General features: G+C 40.1%; 1 protein-coding gene across 4 annotated transcripts in view; it reads right to left on the bottom strand.

Moving 5' to 3' along the window:
* Nucleotides 1–24,706, bottom strand: part of TPK1 (thiamin pyrophosphokinase 1) — a 301,560-nt gene extending 276,854 nt beyond the window's left edge. Inside the window, exon 1 of one of the 4 annotated variants that reach the window (XM_038130027.1) lies at nucleotides 24,300–24,706. In XM_038130027.1, coding sequence (XP_037985955.1) covers nucleotides 24,300–24,342 — 43 coding nt within the window. In that variant the 5' untranslated portion in view covers nucleotides 24,343–24,706. Of the gene's footprint in view, nucleotides 1–23,261; nucleotides 24,250–24,299 lie in introns of those variants that run through there. The other 3 variants (XM_038130028.1, XM_038130030.1, XM_038130029.1) reach the window with 3 other exon arrangements.
* Nucleotides 24,707–25,485: the final 779 nt, after the last annotated feature.

The raw sequence follows: 25,485 nt of genomic DNA, 5'->3' as shown, positions 1-25,485 counted from the left end.
TACCCAGAACTATTCAGTCATTGAGTTTTGGTTGGTTTGGGGTTTGTTGGTTGTTTTTTTTTTTTTTGGTAAGGCAGAGAAGAATCTAATCACTTTCTTGTATAATTTTCCTCAGCACTTTGCCATAATCACCATCAATATAATTACATTGCACTTCCATGCAAGGAGCTCAAGGACCTTACAAAACATCACAGAGAAAAATGTCTTCTGTCCTTTAGCTTGCTATAAGATGTGCTTTAGTTCCTCAAGGGATACTTAACATCTGAAATGAGGTCAATATGAAACACTGTACTAGTCAAAAGACCTTTAAGATCTCAAATACTGTGTATTTAGAGATGACAAAAAAATGGAGTAGTGATACAGTTCTAGTAACAGTGAAAAATAGTGCATTTCGTTGCATCGAAAATTATTCTGATAGGATTTTATTAATATAATAAAATTATGGAATATCTGGATTTAGAAGGACCATGACAAGGACAGTCCAACTCAGCCCTGCACAGGACAGCCCCAAGAGTCACACTATATGTGCCTGAGGGTATTTTCCAAATTCTTCTTGAATTCTGTCTGGCTTGGTGCTATGACCACTTCCCTGGGGAGCCTGTTCCAGTGCCCAACCACCCTCTGGGGCAAGCAAACCTTTTTCTAACATCCAACCTAAACCTCCCCTGACACAGCTCCAGGCCCTTCCTTCAGGTCCTGTCACTGGTCACCAGAGAGAAGAGATCAGGGTCCGCCCCTCCTCTTCCCTTCGTGAGGAGGTTGTAGACTGTTGTTCTTCCATTTAAGCTTCTACCTTTAGTTCATTAGAAATTAACTACTAGGTATTGAAAAAAAACCAAAAAAAAAAAAACCAACCAAACTTGGGAAATATACAGAAATTGTATATGCATGAAACAACATTTATTGTTATTCAGCATCCAGGACTTAATGAACTGAACCAAAGGCTGCATCCAGGCTCTTAACAGTAACTGCTGTTTATTTCTCCATAAATTTCTCTAATCTCTCTGAAAATCTTAATACTTTTAATTGTCCCCGTATCTGTGGCTGTGAGCTTGTACAATTTAATTGCAATCTGCACAAAATTAGTTATTTTCCTATAAACATGGAACATGTTTGATATCATACCCTGAGCTTTGGCATTAAAAAAACAAACAAACAAAAAACCCAACACAATAACAAAAACCCACAAACAGGAAATATTTGTTACTGGTTTTTCTTATAAGTTTCTACTATATTTTCTATGTCTTTTTTTTTTTTTTCCAAGCTGAAGTTCTAATCCATTTCTTCTCTTTGCATAGAAACACTCCACAACACTGATAGTCATCATTACCTATTCCTATACTTTTTTAAAATCTAGCTGTACAAAACTGCATCTGTTTGCCCTATACAGTCAATTTGGTCTGATCTGATTCAGCTTTTATCTAACCCTGTGGCAAACAAAACATTCATCAAGTTCAATGATCGAAAGTCAAACTCCTAACTATATTTATGCTGCAATACCTGTATTTGAAGTACTTTAACAACTGACTACACACCTTAAAAGAAAGGTAGGAAATACAGAACTGGTGCTAGCATGAGTGGGCACAACAATAGCAAAATGAATAAGATAATAACAAGGTGTATCAGGTGAGAATCTGTCACTAGACACATCTGAATTAGTAAAAAATAGCTTAATTATACATAGTTTGAAAGAATCACTCCCATCTTAAGATCCCCCATAATGTATTTACAATGCACAATAATCTTCTGTATGCCAGGATTGTTCAGCAAACATATGAAAATTAATATGAAAAGTATGCCTATCTAAATTACTTTACCTTGTTCTGCCTTCCGTTTTGAAGTGTAGGTATAAACTACTGCTTAGATTTTATGTAAGAATTGTATTATTTATCAAAATAGTCTTTCCTTGACTGTCATGATTTTGTTGTTTTACAAAGAAATACAAGAAGACATTAAATTTAAAGAACATTGGAATGAAAATATTTCTGTAAGAAGCAAATTTTATCATGTGGAATAACAAAATCTGAGTCTACAGAAGAAAAAAATATGCAGCAGGATAGGGCAAGCTGGGACAATTTTTGAGAAAACATCTTTTTGTCTCAGAATAGTCATTAGTAAAACTGCTCACAGGAAAGATGAGGTTTGATAAACACATTTGCTTTCAAAATCTCTTAATCTGTTCAAATATCTGAACTCATAATTCTCCAAGTGAGATATTTCACTGAAAAAGAAAGTTCACTTAAAGCATGAACTTGAACAGTCACATTTGAAATTATTATATATATACATACATACATATATATATATATAATTTAAATGAAAATGCAAATGCTTTGGTTGATTTTAAGTATAATTCTATAATTTAGGAATATCTCTGAGAATTCAACTTCTTGTTACAATTTAGGACAAAGACATCATTTAAAGATTTGACTATTTTTCCAGGACAAATTAATCTCCTCTCAACTCCAGATGTACAGTAAAAGCACAAAGTATCTGTGATCGCAGGTGCTTATCTAACCTTACTCTTCTGAAAATGACACAAAGTGAGTACAGCAGCTTTTTTGTAAGAGTCGGGCAGAGCTGATCTTCTAGAACTCCACAGGAGCAGGCAACCTGCTCATTTGGATCTGCTGGATGACAGGGAACCACCATTTTTTGGAGGTTTGTGTGGGTTTTTTTCCACTAAAAAAAAATAAAAAAGTGTTGTATTTTTAACCACAGATTTCCACTAAGCACCATTTTCAAAGGAATTTTTTTTTTGTTATTACTTCACCCACATCTGTGACACATATATAATAAGCACTGCACTAATAATTGGACTTTTCAGTGCTTCATCCCTCCCAAAACAACTTGCAACAAAGACCTTAAAGTGCAGTGAATAAATGTCTTAACAACATAATTTTCCTGGCAGAACCAAACCCCGTGCAGAAGCATTGCACGTCCAAACAAGAGCCTCTAGTCTTCCCATATCCACAGGTGACCTTGGTGGCATACTGCTAAAACAATTTGAAAACCAAGGAGTATGTCACAATCTACAACGTGTTTTGCACACACACACACAGAAGAAAACAATATTCCCATTAAAGATGTTAAAGGAGGATGGCCCAAGCTGATCAGGCAGTCTATCATAACTTCATTGTATTTCTGCTGTATAATTTCAATGAAAGGAAGGAAATATTAAAGAGTATTTTAAAAGCTACACCATAGGTGTTTGCAGCACCTGTTTCCAGTCTACACAGACTAATTCTTTCTGATGAATGTAACCAACAGAAAAGACCTATAAAATACTCACTTAAGGGAAACAATCACAGTTCTCACCAGTACACTCACCAGTTCTCCTGTAAAACTACCAATCACATCTATTGTTTGCACACATCAGAAGTTTATTGATAATTTTAATTTCCATTTAGAAAACAGCACTCAGTTATTGCATGGCAGTTAGGGTTTTTTGGCTTTTTGCTATGTTGTTGTTTGGGTTTTTTTTTTTTTTTTTTTTAAAGATCTACGTAACTGCTAAGCTCTTTCACCAACAGGGAATTACCCAGATTTTTTAATAAAAAGGTCTGGAAAGACCATGAACTAGCGATATTAAATTTTATCAACAGGCTTCTCAGCTTCATTCTTACAGACAGGAAACCAATACAACAATAAAAATGCTAATTGAGAAAGTTTTTGGAAAGATGCTGCAGACAATACAACTACATGCATGGGAAATTAATTCTGTAGATGATGTGTAAAAGATGGGTTATAAAGTTAACGAGATATTACTTAAGGCAAGAGAAACAATTAGACTATTAACAGTGAAGATAAAGCAACATTTTGCCATCAAATATAATGAAACTAATTAAAAGTTAAATGAAAATTTAGATATGAATATGAAAATAAAATTGAACAAATTAAAAGGCCTATAGAGTTCACAGGCTCTAAAGCCCAACAATCTGTCCAAAACCACAGCACCTACAAAGAACCTGAACAGCCTGTTAGTTTATCATTTTTGCACATGCTAAAAATCTGAAAGATCTATCCTCCGTCGAGGCATGGATAGAAAGAGATTTTATGGGCACCAGAAACAAAACTAAAAGACATGGGTGTAATTGCAAACAGAGTGAGTACTGAAAAAGCAGTAAGCTGTGCTATGCAGGTAATAATTCTGAAGAATCTGTAATGCTTAAAGGGAAGATTCTTCTCCAAGGAATGTTGCAGGCACATGAAACAATGGAGCAAATGAAATCTATAGCTATTATGTTGTATTGCTTCACAAAATACTTCTCTGACACTGCAGAAGCATGACAGATGCCAAGTCCAATTCTGCTTACACATATCTGTTTAAGTCACATAACCTGATAAAACAACAGGGGATTTAGACTTAAAAGACATTGCATGCAATAAACAGTCTTTCTTACTCTGCCATCACCAGGTGGGACTGCATACTAACACTTTACTCCCCTTGTTTCAGAGGGCTTTTGAAGCACAGAATGGAATGGTTTCAAGATTCTGGTTAGCCATGCCAACATGTTCCTCATGGCAGTCACCATCTTTCATGTGTCTGTCTCCATTTTATATTTTGCTTTCCAAGTGTTTCCTTGCTGTTTCTTTACTGCTCATTCACTTTCAAAACTCTGAAGGCCCTCTGATGACCCCTCTCCTCCCACTGTTTTGAACAATCCCACTACTAGCCTCATTATCCAACGATGATGCTGTCCTTACCCTCTGCTGCTGGCTCCTCTCTGTCAGTACTGACATCTTGTTCATGTCTTGTTCATGGATGTCCTGCAACGATTTCAGCCTAAAAGACCTATGAGCGACATTTGAATTTTCAATGCTTTTAGTTAAACCATCCCACTTTTGTGAAAAGTTCACTTATATATTATCCTTAAAAAGCTCTCAGATTCACCAGGTTCCACAATTCCACAGGCATGGACTGGCAGTTAAGGGTTTGCATGCCATATTTACTAAGCATGGTGCTGACCACAGACATCTCACATTCCCTTGGTGCTTCCTTTTGCTCTTTTTTCATAGTTTGTACTACAAATATCCTAGCTGTTGTCTTGGAACTAGTATGTGAATTCTTTTTAATAAGAACTAGTCTACATATTAATTTCCCCAATCCTAGAGGCCTCATCTTTCAGGACGTATTTTAATGCAAATACACGTTTCAATTCCCTTTTACATAGCACTTGCTAGTCTGTCTTAATAATGCATCCCTCATGCTCAGAAAAATATAACGAGATAAGATGGAGTGTCTTTGGAAAATTTCCAGAAATAAGGAGAGCCACAACAAGGAAAGTAATGACAGAGCATCCTAAAAGCAATGTTTCCTAACTGCACAACATGCAAGAAATGCAAGCAAATAATCATACCCTCTCCTGTTCTCCAGAAACATCCTTTGCTAATTTAGCCTTGAAAAGCTTACGGCATTGTCCACGTGACATCAAGCAAACCTGTAACGTTGTATAAAATATAACCGCTTAATAATGACTTTGTTCAACATATGTTCTCAAGAGAAAAGGAATAAGCATTTTCCCAGTAATTACCCTTTTAATTCCAATTAGCCAGCCTATATATACTCTGCATGAGTAAGTGTATTAGCCAGCCTATACACTTCCTCTCAGTGACCAGGTCTGCAAAGACTAAACTCTCCACCCTCACAAGTGTGACAGTTACTTTGCTAATCTGAATCACAGACAATCACATACAAATCACTATCAAAATCTAGCAGCAGAAGCACAATGTGCCGGGGAATCTCCAGACCATTTGGTGCTACAAGCACTGGCCACATGTTTGTTGAATCACATGCACTTCTCTGAGAACTGCAAGGCACAGAACTTAGTTCCATGGACTGCCTGATCTCTAGAACATGAGACACTGAAAGCAGGGAGTCACTTGCTCAAATCTTACGTTTTCCAGTGACAAGCCATGTATGTGAACAGTTACCAAAACTTCAGTCTATTATTCGAATTGGGGCCAAAATGAGACCTTTTATAATTTTTCTTCTGATTTCAATGATATGAATGCTAGCATTGGAAAATTAAAGACTTTCTCCTCACCTGTCCAGTCCCAGTAAGGGACTGTCTCCAAGAAAATGCTGAATAGATATCTGGAAGGTATGATTTTCAACCAGCTTAATTATATTTTGATAAAAAGCTGCATGGATACTCTTTCTTCAGCTCCCAATAGTTTTACTTTAGTTGAGGCTTTTTTTATTTCTTTTGCTTAGGGACACATTTAAGATGAATGGAAGAAGCTGCTTTTGCATAACAAAATAGAGTCCGTAAAGGGATTTGTAAAAGTTTACTTATCCAGTGGGGACTCATGCCTTTAAATAAAACTTTCTCATATGGACAATATCAAACTGCCACTTCTTTCCAAATTCCCCAAACAAATTTAAAAGCAAGGTGCATTCTTTCCTCGCCAGCACAATCAGAGACTACAGACTGAGCGATACCACTTCTAGACAATATCATTTTTATTCCTAGTATGCTCTTAAGGGATTCCCCAGGGAAACTTACTTATTTCGAGCAAATTACAGGAGCACACAGCTGGAGTTTTAGAAATATTTCTTAAGAACCCACTCAGAGAGAAAAGATTTGAAAGACAGTACATATTTAACGATGATCTGGCAACGCCACAGCAACTCACCAAGAAGATTAATACAAGTGTGCACAATAGGGGCACCCCAAGATAACTAAGGGGAAAAGATCCTTTTACATACAAGCATGGTTAAAAACAGACATACATTTCATACTTCTAAAAAGATTTGATACAATCATAGCTATAGAACGAAAAAAAAAATAGGTTAAACAAGGCACTGGAGGGATTATCAAGTTTACAACAAAAGAAACAGCTTTGTGATTTAGTTTAATCCTATAGGCTGCTGGGAGGTAAAATAACAACCATTTTCATTGAATGGTCTGCATTAGTTAAGTTATATGTGGAACATCAGCTAAGCAAGCACTGGAGTGGCAATGTCTACTTTCAAGTTCTTTGACTTTGTTTTCAAGAAAAATCAAATGCCATCTATCACAGGGGACAGAATTAAAGACCTAAGACAGAAAGGTGACATTAAGCAGACTGCATGTGAATGGGGTCCAGTGAGCAATCTCAAAAGAAGCTGGATGCATTTGGTAAAAAACGATTGACATTTATGTTTTTCTCAGTAGGCCTAATTAGGTCTGACATACATCCATTCACACTCAAATAGGCACGGAAACCTTCAAGGTTATCTTCCAATTATTTCCACCTACAGTGCCTCATTTTGAAAGGACTGGGAATCTGAACCTTCAAAAGAGGCTACAGGTGCTGTTCCTGCATTCTCTCTCAGCAACTGAATGCTTAATAAGAAAAGTACTTATTATTTAAAACTCATTACTTTCAAAAAAGATTTCTAATCTCAGCATCTTTGATTCCATCTTTACTTGTGATTGACAGAATTTTTCATCATACAAATGGTATAAGTACTGTTCTAATATTGTAAAAGCGTTTTAAATACTCAAAAAGTCAGGTTGGTTCATAACACTATTATTATTGTAGTAACATAAATATCCATTTAAACAGCATAAAAGGTGCTAAAGGATGGTAAAGTAAATTTTCACACATGAAAGAATCAGATAAAACAGCTTACCCAAAGTGGTTATGAAATATTAAAGTTAAGATAAAGGTCACTTGAAAAGACACATCCCATTTAGCACTGTGTCATGGGCTGGTGGTAGAATTCCCAAAACAAATGAATCTCTTCTCTTTGCTTTGCTTAAAAAAGCAGAGCTTGCTCTAGGTTTATATAAATATTGTCATGAAATGCCAGAGGCCCATCAGCAGTCAGCTGCATTTCCACAATAGCCAGATTACCTCTGAAAGGACAGAATTCTTAATTTAGTTCCTAAATATCACAATATTCTGAATGATCTTTCCTAAAAATACTTTTTCCTGTGATTTTGTTACAGATTTTGTAATCTGCTGTATCATGAACTGAAAACAGCAGTCAAATCAACAATATTATGAACACACTATCTCAGGAAGGCAAGCCAAAAAAACCTCTTGGTAAGACCTGTATATTTTTTTTATACCACATCTGTTCAACTGTATTTGCTTTGCTTCTGATGATGGCATTCAAACTGTCAGAAGCAGAGACTTTAATCTAAGAAATAACAATGACATCCTTTCTGCAAGGACTTAAGGAATGTCCTTTAGGTTCTAAGCAAACAGTATTATATTTAAACCCACAATTGACATAAACATTAAAAGAAAGGAAAAAGTGTCCTTACTATTGGCTAAGCTTCAGAATTTTTCAACATAGTATTTCAGAAAGTATAACTGCCTCCAATTTTTTGATGAGGAACTAAGGCAAAACAAGGTTAAAAGCTTACCTGATATTATGCAGCATAGGACTTGAGAAAGAAACCTATGTACCTTCAGGTTCATGATAATTGGAAATGAAAAAATTGACAAAATGCAACTGTTTGTGCAGCACACAAAGCCTTTTCCAGAGACAATTGTGTAAAAGTGGAATAACCAGCAATATTGATGTTTAAGGCAAAAAATAAATCCCGTGGCTATGAAGAAAAAAATGTCAACTTTGTACTTAATAGCTGAGAAACAGTGAACTTGAATCAACATCTGTAGTGTCAGAACAAACCCTCCCTCATACACACAAAATGTTGTAAAGCACTAGGATGTCAAAAATGAAAATGAATTATCAGGGTTGTAGAACAACATTTACTGTTTCAGCTATCTTTTGAATTTCTATATACATGTAGTGATCTGCAAAATACCTCTTTCGTACCTATGCTATTTTAGCTGCTCTTTTTTGGCTGACAATGCTGTAAAAGCTGTGCCTCTGCACAGGCTCTGGGCACCTCCATGTTGAGTAGACACCATGAAGTGCCAGGCTCAGACAGGAGGCTGCCCTCTGCAAGATGAGATGTTAAAGCATTCAGGACAGGAATAACATTTTGTCATCTTCCTCCTCTACCACAGATGCCCTGTGAGGACTTAAGAGTGTGAAAAAATAGAGCAATAATACATTTAAAGTTCACCCTTCTAGTTAAACCTAAACTTCAGAAGTATTGGGTGCATATAAATGCCTTCTTAACAGAGACTTTTCTGTATTACATTCAGAGAAGCTTACTGTGTCTGCCTCTGTTACATACCCTAGGTATCTCATACTGTTCCCCATCATCTTATTCTGGAATTCCAACATCATCATTTTAGGATTTGGTGCCAATGTGAGCACATTTAAACACATTCCATTCATGTTTCACTCTCACAAAAGACTGGCTATTTGCTTCTAACCTCTAAGGAAGCCCATAGCATGATCGATGTCAGGAATAATCAAGAAAACTAGTTTTATGCCCCTAAAGAACAAAATGTCATCTTTGTCCTCTCAGGCAGGATGTTGTCTTTTCTTAATAAAAAGAATGGCTTTTGGCATCTACCAAGTAAATCCAAATCATCATGTCATTAGAGATTACTCATATTTATTCCTGCATCTTGCTTCATTTCTTCCTTCAGTTTTATGACATTACCTTCTGTGACATCTACAATCACAGACTACTGTGAGAGATTAGCAAAAAAACCAGCACTACTATTACCCCTCTTTCCTTCCCGAGGGAAATCAACTATAGTTTTTACTACTCCAGAGACTGTCCGAGAACTTAGCATGTAACAGTCCAGGAAATAGCCTTCCCCAGCCTCCTGCTCTCCCCTTGCGATCTGGAAGCATTTAATTTCTATGAAGCAGTTGTTATGAGTTACTAAGCACTGTCATTTCACACATCTATCCAGGGCTACCAAAACAAATTAAAGGGCTAAGCAACAATCACAACGTAAGCAAAGCACGCATCTCTTGATGTGAGGTATCAGTGAAAACATTTCAGTGTCATACCCTTCCCCTAACTGCTGCAGGTTAGTAGCTCAAACTTTAATGTATATAGCAACTAAAAACACAACTAACAAAAACATCCCACCAAAAGCCGCAGTTGTATAGTAAGAATACAGCTTGTTTCAAAGCCCCAGTTTGTGTGCCAAGAATGTGTTGTGGAGCCAGTGGTTTGTTGCACACCACCCCTCAAATACTGACATGTTTTGACAACGCTGCCACCAATTCTGATTTTTAAAGCTGAAGAGAGGGTAGATGTTCACCTCAGCCATCTGCCAATGCAGCAGATGAACACGATGCAGACATTCCATAACTGATGTACCTCAACTCAACAGAAATCCTGTGACTTGAGACACACTTTCTCACTGGAGATAATGACTACAGAAACTACAGTGACAGCAGAATTTTTCTCAAGAGTGATATGCATGAAAACTAAATATATTAACTCTTTCACCACAAAGTAGATTAAACGATAGAAAAACTCTTGGCAGATGCATTCCCTTGCTGATTTTTATCCTCGGAAATGCATAATTGGAGCTCTTGAAAAAAAAATTAGGAGCTATTACCTCAAAGAAGCTTTCTTTTTGAAAATTTATAGTCCCTTTTGGACATCAAGAGAAAGCATATTCCTAGAAAATTCATCACAGCCTATAGAACACAGTTGTGCTTCTCATCAATATGAAAGATCATCTGTAAAAAAATATATGAGAATTTGAAAATGTTCAGGGTTTTTTTTCAAGGTAATCCCTCTGAAACCTCAAAAAATTTAAGTGCCAATTATCAGCAGTATGGAAACAGATCAAGTGAAATTACAGAGGCAGATTTCACCATCTGGAAAACTCATAGCAATTTCTACACATAGTTTTCGCTCCTTATTTAAGAACTTATGGAGCTTCACTCCTCATACCTCTTTTCACATATTTGTCAACTTTTGACATCATCTGTGATTTAGCTAAAAATAAATGCTATTATTGTACTGCAGAAGAAAGCATCATTAACTTGCAATTTGAAAACTATAGACCACAAGAACAAATCCTGCTGGTCTGAGCAGCCCAGATGAAGCCAGTCTGATCACCTGAGTGAGAATGTGTGCAGAAATGGCCTGTCCTCCCTTCAGAGACCAATATGCACACAGGTAGCTGCCTCTGACTCTACAGATATGATACTTTAATTCCCATCTCAGTCTTCTACAGTTTTGTATACTGAAGTTTTGTACATTTGGTTTATTTTTCTGCCCCAAAGTAGAATTAGTTCTCTGATCTGATTCTACTTCATTCTTCTTCACGTACCCTTGAAAAAGGAAAGGCTCCTAGCAACAGGGACTTCAGCTTCTCAAATAATGTATTCCAGTGCTTCCTCCTGCTACTTGCATGTTATTCCCCAAATATCTAACTCAAGCCATCTTTGCTATAGCTGAAATTCATTTCTTACCCAACTGCAATATAATTGGTGCATATTTCCAAGGTCTGTTATATATGCTCTTGGGGAAACTATGAATAGGACAATTCTGTACAGATACACTGTGAGCTGCAAAGGTTCTTCCACTGAATAGAACAGCAGGATCTCCTTCCTAAATTCTCCTCTTTTCATGGCTCCTTCTCCCAAGAAAAGTCACAAAACTCCTTTTACCTAGTATTTGTATCACAAAATGTGCATTTTCCATATGTATTTGCTGCATAGGGAAAAGAAGAAAAGCAAAGACTAAAAAGCAAAGGACAAGATTGTTATCATATATGCATATATGTAACAGGAATTTGATACTACTATCTCTTTATTACAAAAGTTTCATATCTTTTCAGTGTTTTCTTGCCAGCAGCTCCTCTGAGCACACCCTTTCTCTCTCACCAGGTAACCGACCACCTCTAATTTCCTTCCCACTTTGGAGCATACTCTCTTAACAAGCCAACCCACTCTTTTATGGCTCCCGTTGTTCTTATTAGTTACAGCTGTGGCCTGTTGAAGTCAGGCCTTCTCATTTTTGACAATTGGCCCAGCTGCAACTCCTTAGGGGTAAAATTACTTTCTATACCATCTCCATTCTATCCCCCCACACAAGATTACAAAACTAGAAGTTTATAAACTCTCACAAAATATTACTGTCTCTTCCTATGCATTAACTTTAGATTTCCTCTCTACTGTTCTAATTTACATTATATGGGCTGTATAACTATACTGGTTTAGAGTTCAGCCCCTTTGTTAATACTTGGAAGCTTTACATTTATTCAGTTCCAACTCTGCTCTCAAAGGAAACTGGCTATTTATTTCAGCAAATGTATTCAAGAAATGTAAATCCAGCAAGAAACGGAATAGTTGTGCATAATATTATATAAGTTTAGCATAACTATTCATTTCACTGTCTAAATCCAAGTTTTTTTTTCCTCCTTGTGGGATTCACAATTATAATATTTATAGATAAATAAGAATAGATTCTATGGAAATAATTTCAAAGCTTTTGATAGCTCACAGTAACCAACAGTAAATTCTGCACAGTGTGTAGTAAAATCTTACTGCAGTAACTTATTCTTGCTACCTAGGAACAATAACAAAATATTAAAGAGTTTCTGGGTGTTTCATTTTTGATTTTTTTTTCCATTTTAAAAACATAATTTACTCAAGACATAAGGAAGAAGTACCACCCTCTAAATTTCTGAATTGCATTGCAAGAGCTCTGAAATCTGCTCCTTATTCTCCAACACCTTCTTTGTTTCACATGACTAGCCCCTCATACTCCATACTGCAGGATATACCCATCTCCAGATATACCCATTCCTCCCTTTCTTCACAAGTCTGTCCATTCTACTTAAAGAGAAAGGAAAATAAGTCTCTCCTTTGGCAGGCCAAGTGTTTCAAATTTATAGACTAAGAGGCCAGAAAGGATCGCTGTGACAATCTAGTTCAGCCTTTTGTATAAAGGATAGCCTGACACTCATTTTGGTTTCAAGCTGAGTTGCAACTGACTTAGGCATATTCTACATCAGTGTTCCTCTAGGTACAGTATTCAAATGGTTGGTTATTCTTTCCCATGTTAAAGATCAGTACCTGATTCAGGTATGACTTTGTCTGGCTCCTATGTCCAGCCTCTGCATCTTATAAATACCTTTGCCTGACAAAACACAGCTAAATCCAATGCAAATAATAGATTACACTGTGTTACCTAAAGAGCATTCCTCCTTAAGTGCACCCTGGGACAGCTCTAACACCCCCTTACTGGAGCTGACTGACACAAAGTTTTTGGCAACAAGTATGCTATCAAAACATCTGTTGTGACCCCCTTGCAAGCACCCCCTCTACCACACCATATGGCCATCACCACTGAGTGGTACCCAAGGCCACAACCCAGCTTTCATCACTCCCTGTCCGGCTCTGGGGACACCAGACACTGATGGATAATTTCACACACACTTCACACTTCATCAGCAGGGAAGACAGCCTGCTGCAGTGAAAGGAGACAGGCCAAGCATGTCCATGTTACAACACACTCTGTCCATGTTGCTGTCAGAAAACCCTGCTCATGGAGTATGTGTTGTATATGCTATTTTTTTTTTTTTGTGTCTAGCACTGCTATTGTTCCTCCCAAGCGGCAACTGCTTTCTGTGTAACTGGGAGTACACTTGGGGCTTTGTCAACACAACTACAGGAGCTGCAGGTGTGAGGAGAAACAAATAAAAGACAAACATGTCACAGAAACACAGCAAAAACATAACACAGCGGATCAAACTTCCCGCTGACTTAAAGAGCTTTGCTGGCACAAAAATTTAACTTATGATCTTATGACAGGTTGGCAGACCAAGAGAAAATAAGAAATTCTTCCACAAGGTGAAGTGCCAAAACCTGTTACTATTAATAAGGTAAATACAGCAGCAGCATTACTACTCACCAGTACTTTAGAACAGTAATGCAAACAGAGGCACAGGGAACTAAGAGATTTAATTTCCAAGCAAAAGCCCTACCAGCAAGTCAGTTCAAGGAAGAACATCTGGTAGCAGTGATTTTATTTCCCACAGCTATAAAATGACCATTTAAATCCTCTGTTCATAGTTACCAAAGTCATTAGATAGGCTCAAAGTCCATGCATACAGTACTAAATGTCACTCCCACAGTGCATTCTGTGCAAAGAAAGCAGAGCTAATAGGAAGGCACTCTTGATAACAGCAGGAACACACCAGCATCTTAAGAAGACAGAAATGAAGATAACACCAATCTACAGTGAGAGTTATATCATAGAAGGGTTGAGCTTGGAAGGACCTTAAAGATCACCTAGTTCCAGCTCCCCTGAAACAGGCAGGGACACATTCCACTAAACCAGGTTACTCAGAGCCTCATCCAGCCCAGCCTTGAACACTTCCAGGGATGGGGAACCCACAACTTTTCTGGGCATCTTATTCCAGTGCCTCGCCACTGTCACAGTCAAGAGTTTCCTCCTCAAATGTAATCTAAACTTACCCTCTTTCACTTTAAACCTGGTTCCCCCTTGTCCTATTACATGTCCTTGCCAAAAGTTCTCCACCAGCTCTCTTGCAGGGGCCCTTAAAGTACTGGAAAGCTTAGAAGTTGCTCTAAGGTCTGCCCAGAGCATTCTCTGCTCCAGGCTGCACAATCCCAGGTCTCTCAGCCTGTTTTCATAGGGGAGGTACTCCAACCCCTTGATCATGTTTGTGGCCCTCCAGCAGATCCATGTCCTCATTCTGGGGTCTCCAGGGCTGGATACTGGACTCCAGAGGGGGTCTTATGATAGTAGAGTCATTAGATCAGTTTGAGGCAAAATCTTGTGGCTGTATCTGTCAAGAACACTGCTGGGCAGAGTCCAGAAAGCCAAACATTAACTTGCCCTTAACAAATGTTTCTTCAGTATTGTTCCCTTTCCTTCTTTCTTGCTGTGTTTTTTTATGAATAAATCAAGCTCTTCTTTAGGAAACTTGAAAGGTAAATTTTCCATTTGTAGCAGGAAATGGCAATATGGAGACAAAAACTTTCATATCCGAGCTTAATCACCTCCACTGTGCCCAGGTTGACTCATTATGAAATTAGGTGATCACACATTGCCCAAGAGCTATTTTTGTTGCATCTGCAACAGCTAAGACACTACACCACCACTTCTGGCACTCCAAGTGTCCAAGCAGCAGATCTTTAGCTGCTTAACTCTCAAGTTGTCCTCTAATATGTTTTCTCTCTTTGATTTACAGTATGGCAAAAAACTGCTTACGTGCTTATTCAACATACCTGTAAACTGAACAAGGAAACAGCTCCATATGAGGACACAGGCTATACTCACAAGGCTGTGCTTTACCCTCTACAGCTTGTAGAACACTAATTTTCTGAAATGAAAGTGTTTCCCGACTCAAAGTATCTGCATTAGAGGCTGTCGGTTACATTTAAAGCACACAGAGATCTTGATGCCTTGTAAGCATTACTGATGCACAGGTTAAACTCCCTGGTATAAACCTCACTTCAGCCTCCAGGACTACCTCATACACAACTCTCATCAAGAGTACAAAGTCTCAAAATGGAGCACCTGGAGATCGATGCTATTTTCACAGCTGCTCTGTGACACATGTCCACCTCAGGAATGTTTTGAGTGATTTAAGTCACATCACCTGCTGAAAAACTGCCCAGGTACAGTTTCAAACCAACAGCCTTTTAACTCATCCTGAAGAACTAGACCTTTAGCCTTAGTTCTGGTCTATGGGTCAGTGCTTTGCTTGCCACACTTAAATTAGCTATAATTACAAAAGTAAATAAATCTCACACACAGATTTCATTGACATACCAGAGCCCTTCTTCTACAAAAGCTGAACCACAGAATCGTTAAGGTTGGAATGGACCTCTGGAGATCATTTAGGCCAACCCTCCTGCCAAGGGAGGGTCACCCAGAGCAGGTTACACAGGAACTCATCCAGGCGCACTTTGAATGTTTCCAAAGGGGAGACTCCACAGCCTCCCCGGGAAGCCTGTTCCAGTTTTCTGCCACTCTCAATGGAAAGAAGTTCTTACATTGAGCGGGTACTACTTGGGTTTTAGTTTATGGCCATTGCTCTTTGTTCTGCCACTGGGGGCCACTGAAAAGAGTCTGGCATCATTCTCTTGGCACCCCCCTTTGAAACATTTATATGCATAAGATCCCCTCTTAGTTTCTTCTCCAGATAAAATAGGCCCAGCTCTCAGTGTCTCTCTTCCTAAGAGACATTTCAGACCCCTGATCATCTTTCACTGGACAAGTAGTTCCATGTTTTTCTTGTACTGTGGATCCCAGAACTGGACACAGCACTCCAGATGTGGCATCACTGGGGCTGAGTAGAAGGGCAGGATCAGCTCCCTTGACCTGCTGGGCACATTCTTTCTCATGCACCTCACAATACCATTGGCTCACCTGGCCACAAGGGCTCATAATCAACCTGTCATCCACCAAGACTCCCAGGTCCTTCTCAGCAGAGCTGCTCTCTAGCAGGTCAGCCCCCAACCCATACTGGTGCTCGAGTTCTCTTCTTCCATCTATGCTTATACAGAATACATAATTGTGAATTGCGTCTGTGGGAAAACAAAGAGAAGCAAGAAAGAATGCCTTTCCTGACCCACTTTGCTGTGTCTGCACCAAGCAAGTCCACAGACACCCTTACTGACACTGTCATGGAAGTCAAAGCTTCTCTAGTTGAGTCCCCAGTGTTTTGTAACATCAACATATTTTCCTTCTGCAGTAAAGCAAACTTCCTTCTGTCAGACAGTTCTTACCACCAAAGACACTGAACAATCTGGTCAAAAACTGTACTTATAAATACTTCTTAACTACTCACTTACTGCTGTGTTACCCAGTATCAGTGTTGACGAGATAATTTGGGGTAAAGGATTGACCAGAAAAAAAGAGCTACAGTAAGAGAAAACAAGAAATAAAACCAAACAGAACCCACACCACCAGTCACAACTATAGAATAAATAAATAAATTGTAAGGGTACAGGTTCTGCTCCGACTGAATTCACGGGCCAGCTTCCTATTTATTTCAATTGGCCTGATAAACACATGCATCCCTCCAGCTTCTGTCCTGCCAGAGAGGAAGCCTGGCAGACAATCCATCAACATAAGCTACAAAGAATCAGCACTAGCACTGTGAAAATTCAACTGCCATTCAAAATAAAATTCAAAGCTAGGAAATTACAGGAAAAGCCTTCCAGCAGCTTCAACTGCTGTTGGATATACAGCAATAGATTTAATTTAAAGCAATACAAAAGCTACTATGTGTGCTCTCTATGTAAAATTTAACTAACAGAATGTTCCTGTAAAACTTTAAATTCTCAATTCTCTTTTTAATTTTGCAAAGGCAATACTACACAAACACTGTTAATCATATTCCTCATGTTTAAGGTCAGACCTGAATGGAATGGAGAACCTGTTTCCATAAAATCACATCTAATTCACCACAGCCATACTTTACAGAAAAATGTAAGGCAAAAATCTGAAGAACTGGTTATATTTCAGCTATACTCTGGTGGAAGGGACAACTGATATTCAGTTCTTTTACATTTTGAAGTTATTTGGCTATAGATCAAATTAATTAACCTTGCTGGACACAGTGCAAATTGCCCTCTCTGTGTAGAAATCAGAGACAGGAAATGTTCTGTGATATACCAAAAAGTGGTTGTACACATCTGAGTTCTCTCCTGTTGATTTACTACATTTTGTACTGGATAAGATCTACTACTCGGTTGTTGATTTTATTTGTTTGTGGGTTGGTTCTGTGGTTTGTTGGTTTATTTGCTAATCTGGGGGTTTTGTTTGGTTGGAGGGCAGAGGGAGAGAAGCACCCCCCCTCTTTTTATCCACATTTTTCAACAAGGGTACTTTGAGGCTGGCATGGTTATTTTTATGTGACACAGAAAATAAAACTGTTACATTTGTAACTAGCAATTTCTCTGGACAAAGTTAACAGCATTGTTCTTAAAGGTCCGAACCCCTGAGCTTACATCCAAACCTAAAACTCATTAGAAGTGAAAGCTGATGAGAATTGACCAATGAAAAGAAGCTTCTAGTCCTTTAACTTGTTTACAGGTGGCTTTTTTACTTGGGTTTTTTTTTAGTTTGCTTTTTTTAAGACTTTGATTTTAAGTTTCACTCTAGATTTTGCTATTTTCTACAAAGATTAAGCTTTGATTAGTATCTCAAGATGTCCAAACCTAAAGCAAATGCACAAGGATGCCTAGGATTTGTTATTTTGGATCTTGAAAAATCTGAAATCTACCAGTGTTATGTTTTCTCCTGAGTAAATAAAGTGCTTCATTTCCATGCTTCATATTAAATTTCTCCATAAATCAAACTTAGATGAGCTTTGTAAACAGGATAAAAAACAAACAAAGCCTCTTCTGTTTTACACTTCAAGAAAGTAAAACTAACTTTTATATATACGTATACGCACAGATTTCAGATATAGCATAATGCTAAAGGTGCTGTGAAACTGCTGTAGTGTTTTAAGGGCTGATCAGAGACATTCAAGTGAATAGAGCAGAGGAGAAACAAAAGCTGAAAGTCCACTATTCTCCTTGTCTACCTGTACCTTCTTAAGATTAATATTTTGCTCTTGTAACACTAAAAAATTTAGATGGTTTTCAGTAGTCCTGCACACAAGTAATTGGATACAAGCAACATGAACATTTGATGACTGGAACAAGTGGATTTCCCATCTCCTTATCTCCTTAAATAGAAGAAGAAAAAAAAAAAAGAGAGATAAGAAAAAAAGAATAATAAAAGAATAAAAAATTTTAAAAATAATAAGAATAAGAAAAAAAGAATAAAAAGAAAGACTAGGAGATCAGCTAGTGCATTTCCTAGCTTTAAGCGTCAGCTGATTTAAAATAACAGACCTTCCAAGAGGAATTTAATTTATCCAGGTGCTTTACTATCTGGGCAAGCAGTAGTGAATGTTTTTGTCTCAGTAATTCCAGTAACATCATTATTGCTCTTATACTCAATGGGGTCTTGAAGATTTTTTTGTTAGTTTGGGGATCTTTCTGTTAGGGTCCTTATTTGTGGTGCTTTTGGGGGGTGGATTTTGTTTTTGTATTGGGTTTGTTCTTTTCTTTTTTTTTTTTTTTTGGGTGTTTTTTCAGATGACCTCAGACCCTTCCACCATCATATTCCCACTCAAAAGAGAGCTATGCCCTATTTGTGACTGCAAGATATGGAACTATCCGTGCAGACACTTTAAAACATGAGAATCCAACATCCACATAAACAGCAACTGAAGTCAACACATTTCGAAAGGTGGTCCTGCATGTGTACAAAACCAAGTAAAATAAGTAAACATCTATTCATTTTCCTATTAGCTCCAATGGTTAAATATGCCTTGTTAAAATGATTAAAGATGCCTTGTTACCCCATTCCAAATAACACACCTGCACAGAAAGCATTAAAAATATATATATATAAACATCTCCAAAAGCTTTCCATGAATGAAAGATCTAAAAGAAAGTGGTGAGGTTAACAATGAATGTGTCTTTTAAATGCCATTCTGCCTGTAATACTTCACTCATAAGTGCACCTGTAAGTAATCTATACAATAATACTTACAAAACAAATGCTGACCCAGCACAGCAGATTAGCAAGCAGCAGGGTCTGAGTAGCTGAATATTAACAGCTACTTCAAAAACAAATTAATGAGTTTCAGGTAACTAGACTAGATTAATGGTGTTGCTACTTAAATGAAATGAAGAACAAGTGAAGGTCAGCAACATTTACAGTAAAAAAACAAACAAACAACATTTTGAAATTATTTAAGTTAAAAAGACAGAACAATGTAAAAGCCATATGGAAATGTTTCCTAATTTTATTAAGGAATGCAGTAGTAATCTTCAAAGAACTGACCCTCCTGCTAACACTTTTTCAATTCAGGTGAATTCAGTAACAGCTTTTGAATTACCGAATTCACCTAAAAGCTTCACTAGCCTGAACAACAGCTGTGGCACAAATCCTGCAAAACTGCAGAGCTATCCAATAGTTTAGGACTGCACACCTTTTCCATACATCTTTAATATTCAGAAACTAACAGAGACCATCAGGTTGATTTTCTAGCCCCATGACTGTCTTAATTTCTATCACAGTTTTTGTGAATTAATTGGCAAGATAATGGACCACAGATACCATGCAGAGCTCTAGTAAAGGGACATTTAAACAGCCATTGGCACCTGCACCAGGCTGGAGGTCATTCACTGAATGGCAAACATGTCACTGTTTCACAAAATAACTTCGCATCCCTAGTGTCAGATAAAAGGGAACATTAAGGAAGAAGTTCAAGCTCCAGGCCTTTAAAAGGAATATGGTGATACAATCCTTTCAGAGGTAACTCGTTTACAGCCAGCAACATTTCCAGAAGACACAGAGTAAAGCAAGAGACAATCAAGCCTGCAGAATGATGGAAGAGCATTCAGAACATATTGTTGCTTCCTCTTGTTCTCTTTGCTTTAAATTCAACTCAGGATTTTATAGTCCCTTTGCACAAAGAGATGACTATATATTTTCTCCATAATTCTGAAGCAGTCTTTGTCCTATATGTTGTGGATCTGTCTCTCATGGCATATAGATGACCTTGCTTTAGTGAGATAAAGGCAGCACACCCACTTCTGAGCAAACCACGTCTTACCACCAGTTCTGAACACAGTTCAGTAGTTCAGGAGTGCATTTGACTCGGGGCATGGAGAACTGGGGACAGGGAAACCAACTTTCACTGGTAGCACAGGCTCCCTGTCACTCAAAGCAAGCTCAGCTCCAACATACCCTCGGCAAGGCACAGAAGAGAGCAGAAGGATAAATCAGATTTGCCACTTCTTTGCAGCTCCTCCACCTCTACAGGGCAAGACACTTATATTGGGAGCTGTCGGATTATAAACTGAGGAAGATATCCTCCTTCTGCATCACTCCACTTGATAAAACCAATGCTGAGCCACACTTTAAAGACTGTACAAGGCAAGGAATCATTAATCACATCTGGAGATGAGCAAGAATCCAGGCCATGCTACGGCAGGCAAAAATGTTCCCTGTGAGAAAACACAGCCTGGCAAACTGGCACTCTGCCCTTCTCAAAATCTCAAGTGGTATTCAGGAGCAACCTTATTAGAGGATGCTACAGTACTTCCACTGTTAAGCAGTCACAAGCGCAGCACACTCAGCTCCCAAAGTTCAGGGTATTAAAATAATAAATTAGAAACACTTGTCTCTCTGCAGAAGTGCCTGCAGCACAGTCTGGGACAAGCAGCAGGAGGCAATGACAGCGCAAGAGAAGGGTATAAACAGCAGGAGGGAAATGTCAAGTCTGTCAAAGGATGCTCCAGATAAACAAAGCTACTCTTGTCATGAACTCACAGGCTGTAGTGTGACATCATTACGAGCCTTGTACAAGAGCCTTGCCTGTGAAGCTTCTGCCTGACCCTTTCACACATCGTACAGGTCTCTGGTGGAGCCTTCTGTGAGACTTTTCATAGGTTTCGTTCCATGAGGAAATGAAAGTATATTTTTTTCAGTGTGCAAGACATAAATTTAGACTCAATCCCACTTTAAATTCTATCTTGTTACCCATTCTGAACTATGTTAAGCGAATCAACATAGTTCCAAAGTCCACAGCATGGTGTTCTAACTGCTGTATGGTGATTTTCAACTGTGCTCCAGCTGTTTGATTGAACAATGTTCAAAGTCCCTGAGCATACTAGTTAGCACACTAGTTCTCAAACATCTACTACTTGAACATCAATCAGGTGAGATAGAGAGAGATGTACAATCTAACAATCTCTCTGACTACACTGACTAAAATTACCGAGGCATACATGGCCCTGTAATTCCAATTCAGGTATCTAATATCACAATGTTCTAAAACCTGGGAGTGTTTTACTCTATCCTGTATCAATAAAATAGTAATTTATGACAAACTCCAAAAAGAGAAACAAAGTAATGAATAATTTTCAAACAGAGGTGATGAATCTTTCACAGTGTCCCCACCATAAACACAGTCACACACACATTTCCATACATAATACTATTTCTAGTATTGAAGGAAAGGGGCAAGGCCCTTAGTGCTTCAATGGCCTCAAAAAGGTTTATGTTGTAAGCTTCTAAGAAGTGCCATGTTCTTCACTGATTAGCTTTCTACTATTTGGACACTTAAATACCTATCCCAGTGAAGAAAACAGATGAAAGAACTACTGTAGCTACTTTCTCCAGAAGAAATTGGGAGGCTCATTTTAGCTATCCAGTTTTGAAAACCTTATTTCTGAGTTCCCCAAGTGGGATGCCAGAGTTTAAATGGTGGAATAAAAAAATAAATAAATAAATAAATCTGCTCAGCATTGAATACTTTGAGATGGCTAATTCAGTTGGTAATGCTGGTAATGAATGTCTGTAATGATGACAAGGATCCTGATGAAGTACCACTATGCATTTTACAGGCACAGCCTGTATAGCCAACTGATCTCTCGGCAAGTAGCAGACTTTTCTTTCAGAGAAGCAGGCCTCTTTGCATCCAGCTGGAGCCTCTGGTATGAGAAGGCTGTGGGTCACAAGAAGACTGAAAAACATCTCCAATCTTCAAATCCAACCAGACATAAGCAAAGAAAAAGACAGGCAACTCCTGGAAACTGAGGACATATGGTAGCCCTAGCATTGTACAATGTCTATCAAAGGCAACTATCTTATAATACAAACAGCAATGCTGGTACTTCCACAGGGATGAATTTATAGAATCATAAGACATTAAGGGGTTGGAATGGACCTCATAAATTACCTGGTTCAAATCTTCCCTGCCACGGATAGGGACACCACCCACTAAATCAGGTTGCTCAAGGCCTTATCCAGCCTGGTCTTGAACAATGTCAGAGTTAGGGCATCCACAGCCTCTCTGGGCAACCTGTTCCAGTGTCTCACCACCATCACAATAAAGAATTTCTTCCTAATATCTATAACCTAAATTTCTCCTTTTTGAATTTGAGCCCATTACTCCTTGTCCTATCACTACAGCTCCAGATGGAGAGTTCCTCTCTGGCTTCCCTGTAGGCCCCCTTCAGATACTGGGCACTTGCTATGAGGTCTCCACACAACCTCACAGCAACCTCTTCTCCAGCCTGAACGGCCCAATTTTCTCAGCCTGTTCTCGTAGGGCAAGCACTCCAGTCCTGTTATCAACTAAAGGCAGCTTTTTGTTTGGCCTTATTACATATTTGGTAATCACTTATTGTATACAAGAGGACATCATGTCACAATGAATCAAAATTCACCCGTTGAAATCTCTCCTACATGTTCATTTCCTCTTTCCCCCCAAAGCAACAGTGTGTCTAAGTCCACATCCATACACTGTCAAATACACATTTCTGGCAAGAATACCTTGAGTACAGCTTTACCTGTTAGAAGTTTTGACCATACCTGGAAGTTTTTAAGAATCAGAGCGAAGCATGACTTAAAAAATGCATCACAGTGGAATGAATTTTAAAATGCTCTTAAAATGATAGCTGTAAAAACGTACTGAATTGTTGAAAGTGTGCATTCTGTTAAACTCTGCCCTTCCTACAGATCTTACTAGTAAATAAATAACAACAGTTACCTCAATGCAGCAGCTGGTGTCTGCCACAACAGAGTAGAAAAGAGCAGTGTCAGTTAGAATTCAGCTGCTATGCCAAAAAAGATTTTTATGCAGCTTTAAAGTCACGTTATAGAAAGATAAAAATATTTACTGTTTATAATTGTATCACTGAACAACAAATTGGACCCTACTGAATTAGACTCTGTGCAAACACAGAGTGAAGAAGAGGTGCCTATTCCAAACTGTGTACAAGCCACTTGGATAAGTCTGTGCTTATTACAGGTGCTCCATCCTTTAGACAGGTTAATGATGCATATTAATAAACCTCACCTCTCAGGTCTCAAAAACAGTATCAAAACTACAATACTGTTGCATAGCTTGGGGAAACCAAAGAAAACCCTGAACTCCATCCTCAAAGCTTTGCTGCGCAGAAGGGCAAGGCAGGGTGCAAGGGTGGCTCTAGGGAAAAAGCACACGGGCAGGAGGCGGGGAGCCAAAGGCACACGGGGGATGGATGCCAAGCCGGGGACCCCTTGCTCGAGGGGACAGCCAGGAGATACGGGACAGACAGGCGTCACCGGGGCGCTGTGCCCGGCCGAGCCGAGAAAACGGTGCCAGCAAAACGGAAAGCACCGACTGAACCCGAAGGGCTCGGGGTTTAAGTGACAATTTGGACTCCAGAGGGGGTTAACACGGTACCGAGCCCCTGTACCGAGCCCAAAACTCAGCCTAAGCGGGGCAGACACGGCGGGGCAGACACACGGCGCCGTTTCCGCAGCGGGGCTCGGCGGGCTGCGGGAGGCAGGGTCGGGGCGGGAGGCGCGGCCGCCCCCCCGCCCTCCCTGCGCTGCCCGGCGCGGCTGGGGCGGGAGGTACCGTACCGGCGGGCAGGAGGCATTCCAGCGGCGTGAACGCGCGCTCCATGGCCCCGCGGGACGGGCAGGCACCCGCCGGAGGCACGGAGAGCCGGGCGGCACCGGCGGCGGGGGGCAGGCGGGGAGCAGCCGTGCCCCTTCCCGGTGTCCCCGAGGAACGCCTACAGCCACACGGCCGCGGCGGCGGCTGCGCCCGCCCTTGCAGGCGACAGGCGGCGGCGCTGCCCGGGTACCTTCGGCCGCGCGTCCTCCTACATCCCCCGGCCAGGACCAGGGACCGGCACCGGGACCGACACCGGGATGTGCCCGGCACTGGGACGGCAGGGCAAGCCGAGGGAATCGATACCGCCACAATCCGTTGCTCGGCGGTTGATTCAGAAGCGGGGAGGAAAGGCGGGACACGCTGACTGACAGCGGCGAAGGCCTATGGGCGTGCGTCGGAGGGGCGGGGCTAAGAGAGGGCTCCACCTCCAGCACCGTCAGAGCGCCCCCGAGGCGGGAGCGGGAGAGAGGAGCGGGAAGGAACAGGGACCGGGCCGGAGCGCCAGGGAGGGGACAGGCAGCGAGCGGAGCAATACCCGGCCTCTCTGGGCACCTGAGCACTGCCGACCTCGGTGCAGCGACGCTCGGGGAGGGCCGCGAGCACCTGCGGCGCTGTACCGAGCGCTTGGCTTGGAGGGAAAGTCCTCAAATGGATTTCAGCGCATGGAAACCCGGAGAGAAATAAAACTGTGCCACGAGTGCTCGTGCTTTCGCATGCCGCCTGTGTGTCGGCGCGCTCGGGATGCAGGGAAAGCCGTGCCGGAGGGCTGGCAGCATCCCTGCGGTGCTGCTGCTGTCCCCGCCGGTGCCGCCCGTGCCCTTCCAGCTCGCCCAGAATGATGCGGCATTCCTAGGTGCCGCCGAAGTTTCAGTTAATATCGTTCCAGTAACATCACAAAACTTGTCAAATTCGTATTTTCTCCTCGCCCAGAACTCTTAATTGGGGCGTTAATCATCTTCAGGCATAAAATGGACAACACTGCTAAATTCAAGTTTGCTCTGGAAGCATAGGGGAACAAGTTTTGACCCTCAAATGTGTCAATAATGTGTTTTCACCTCCTGGACCGGCCTGTGTCCCTGCAGGTACCCCTCTTCAGCCTCTCCATCGGGCACAGCGCGGCACCGCCCCGCACCCGGCTGCGTTCCCGTC

Source organism: Motacilla alba, chromosome 2, assembly GCF_015832195.1.
Source record: "Motacilla alba alba isolate MOTALB_02 chromosome 2, Motacilla_alba_V1.0_pri, whole genome shotgun sequence".
Classification (NCBI taxonomy): domain Eukaryota; kingdom Metazoa; phylum Chordata; class Aves; order Passeriformes; family Motacillidae; genus Motacilla; species Motacilla alba.
Note: the sequence above shows the minus strand (reverse complement) of the source record. Positions and strands in the feature narration are given on the sequence as shown.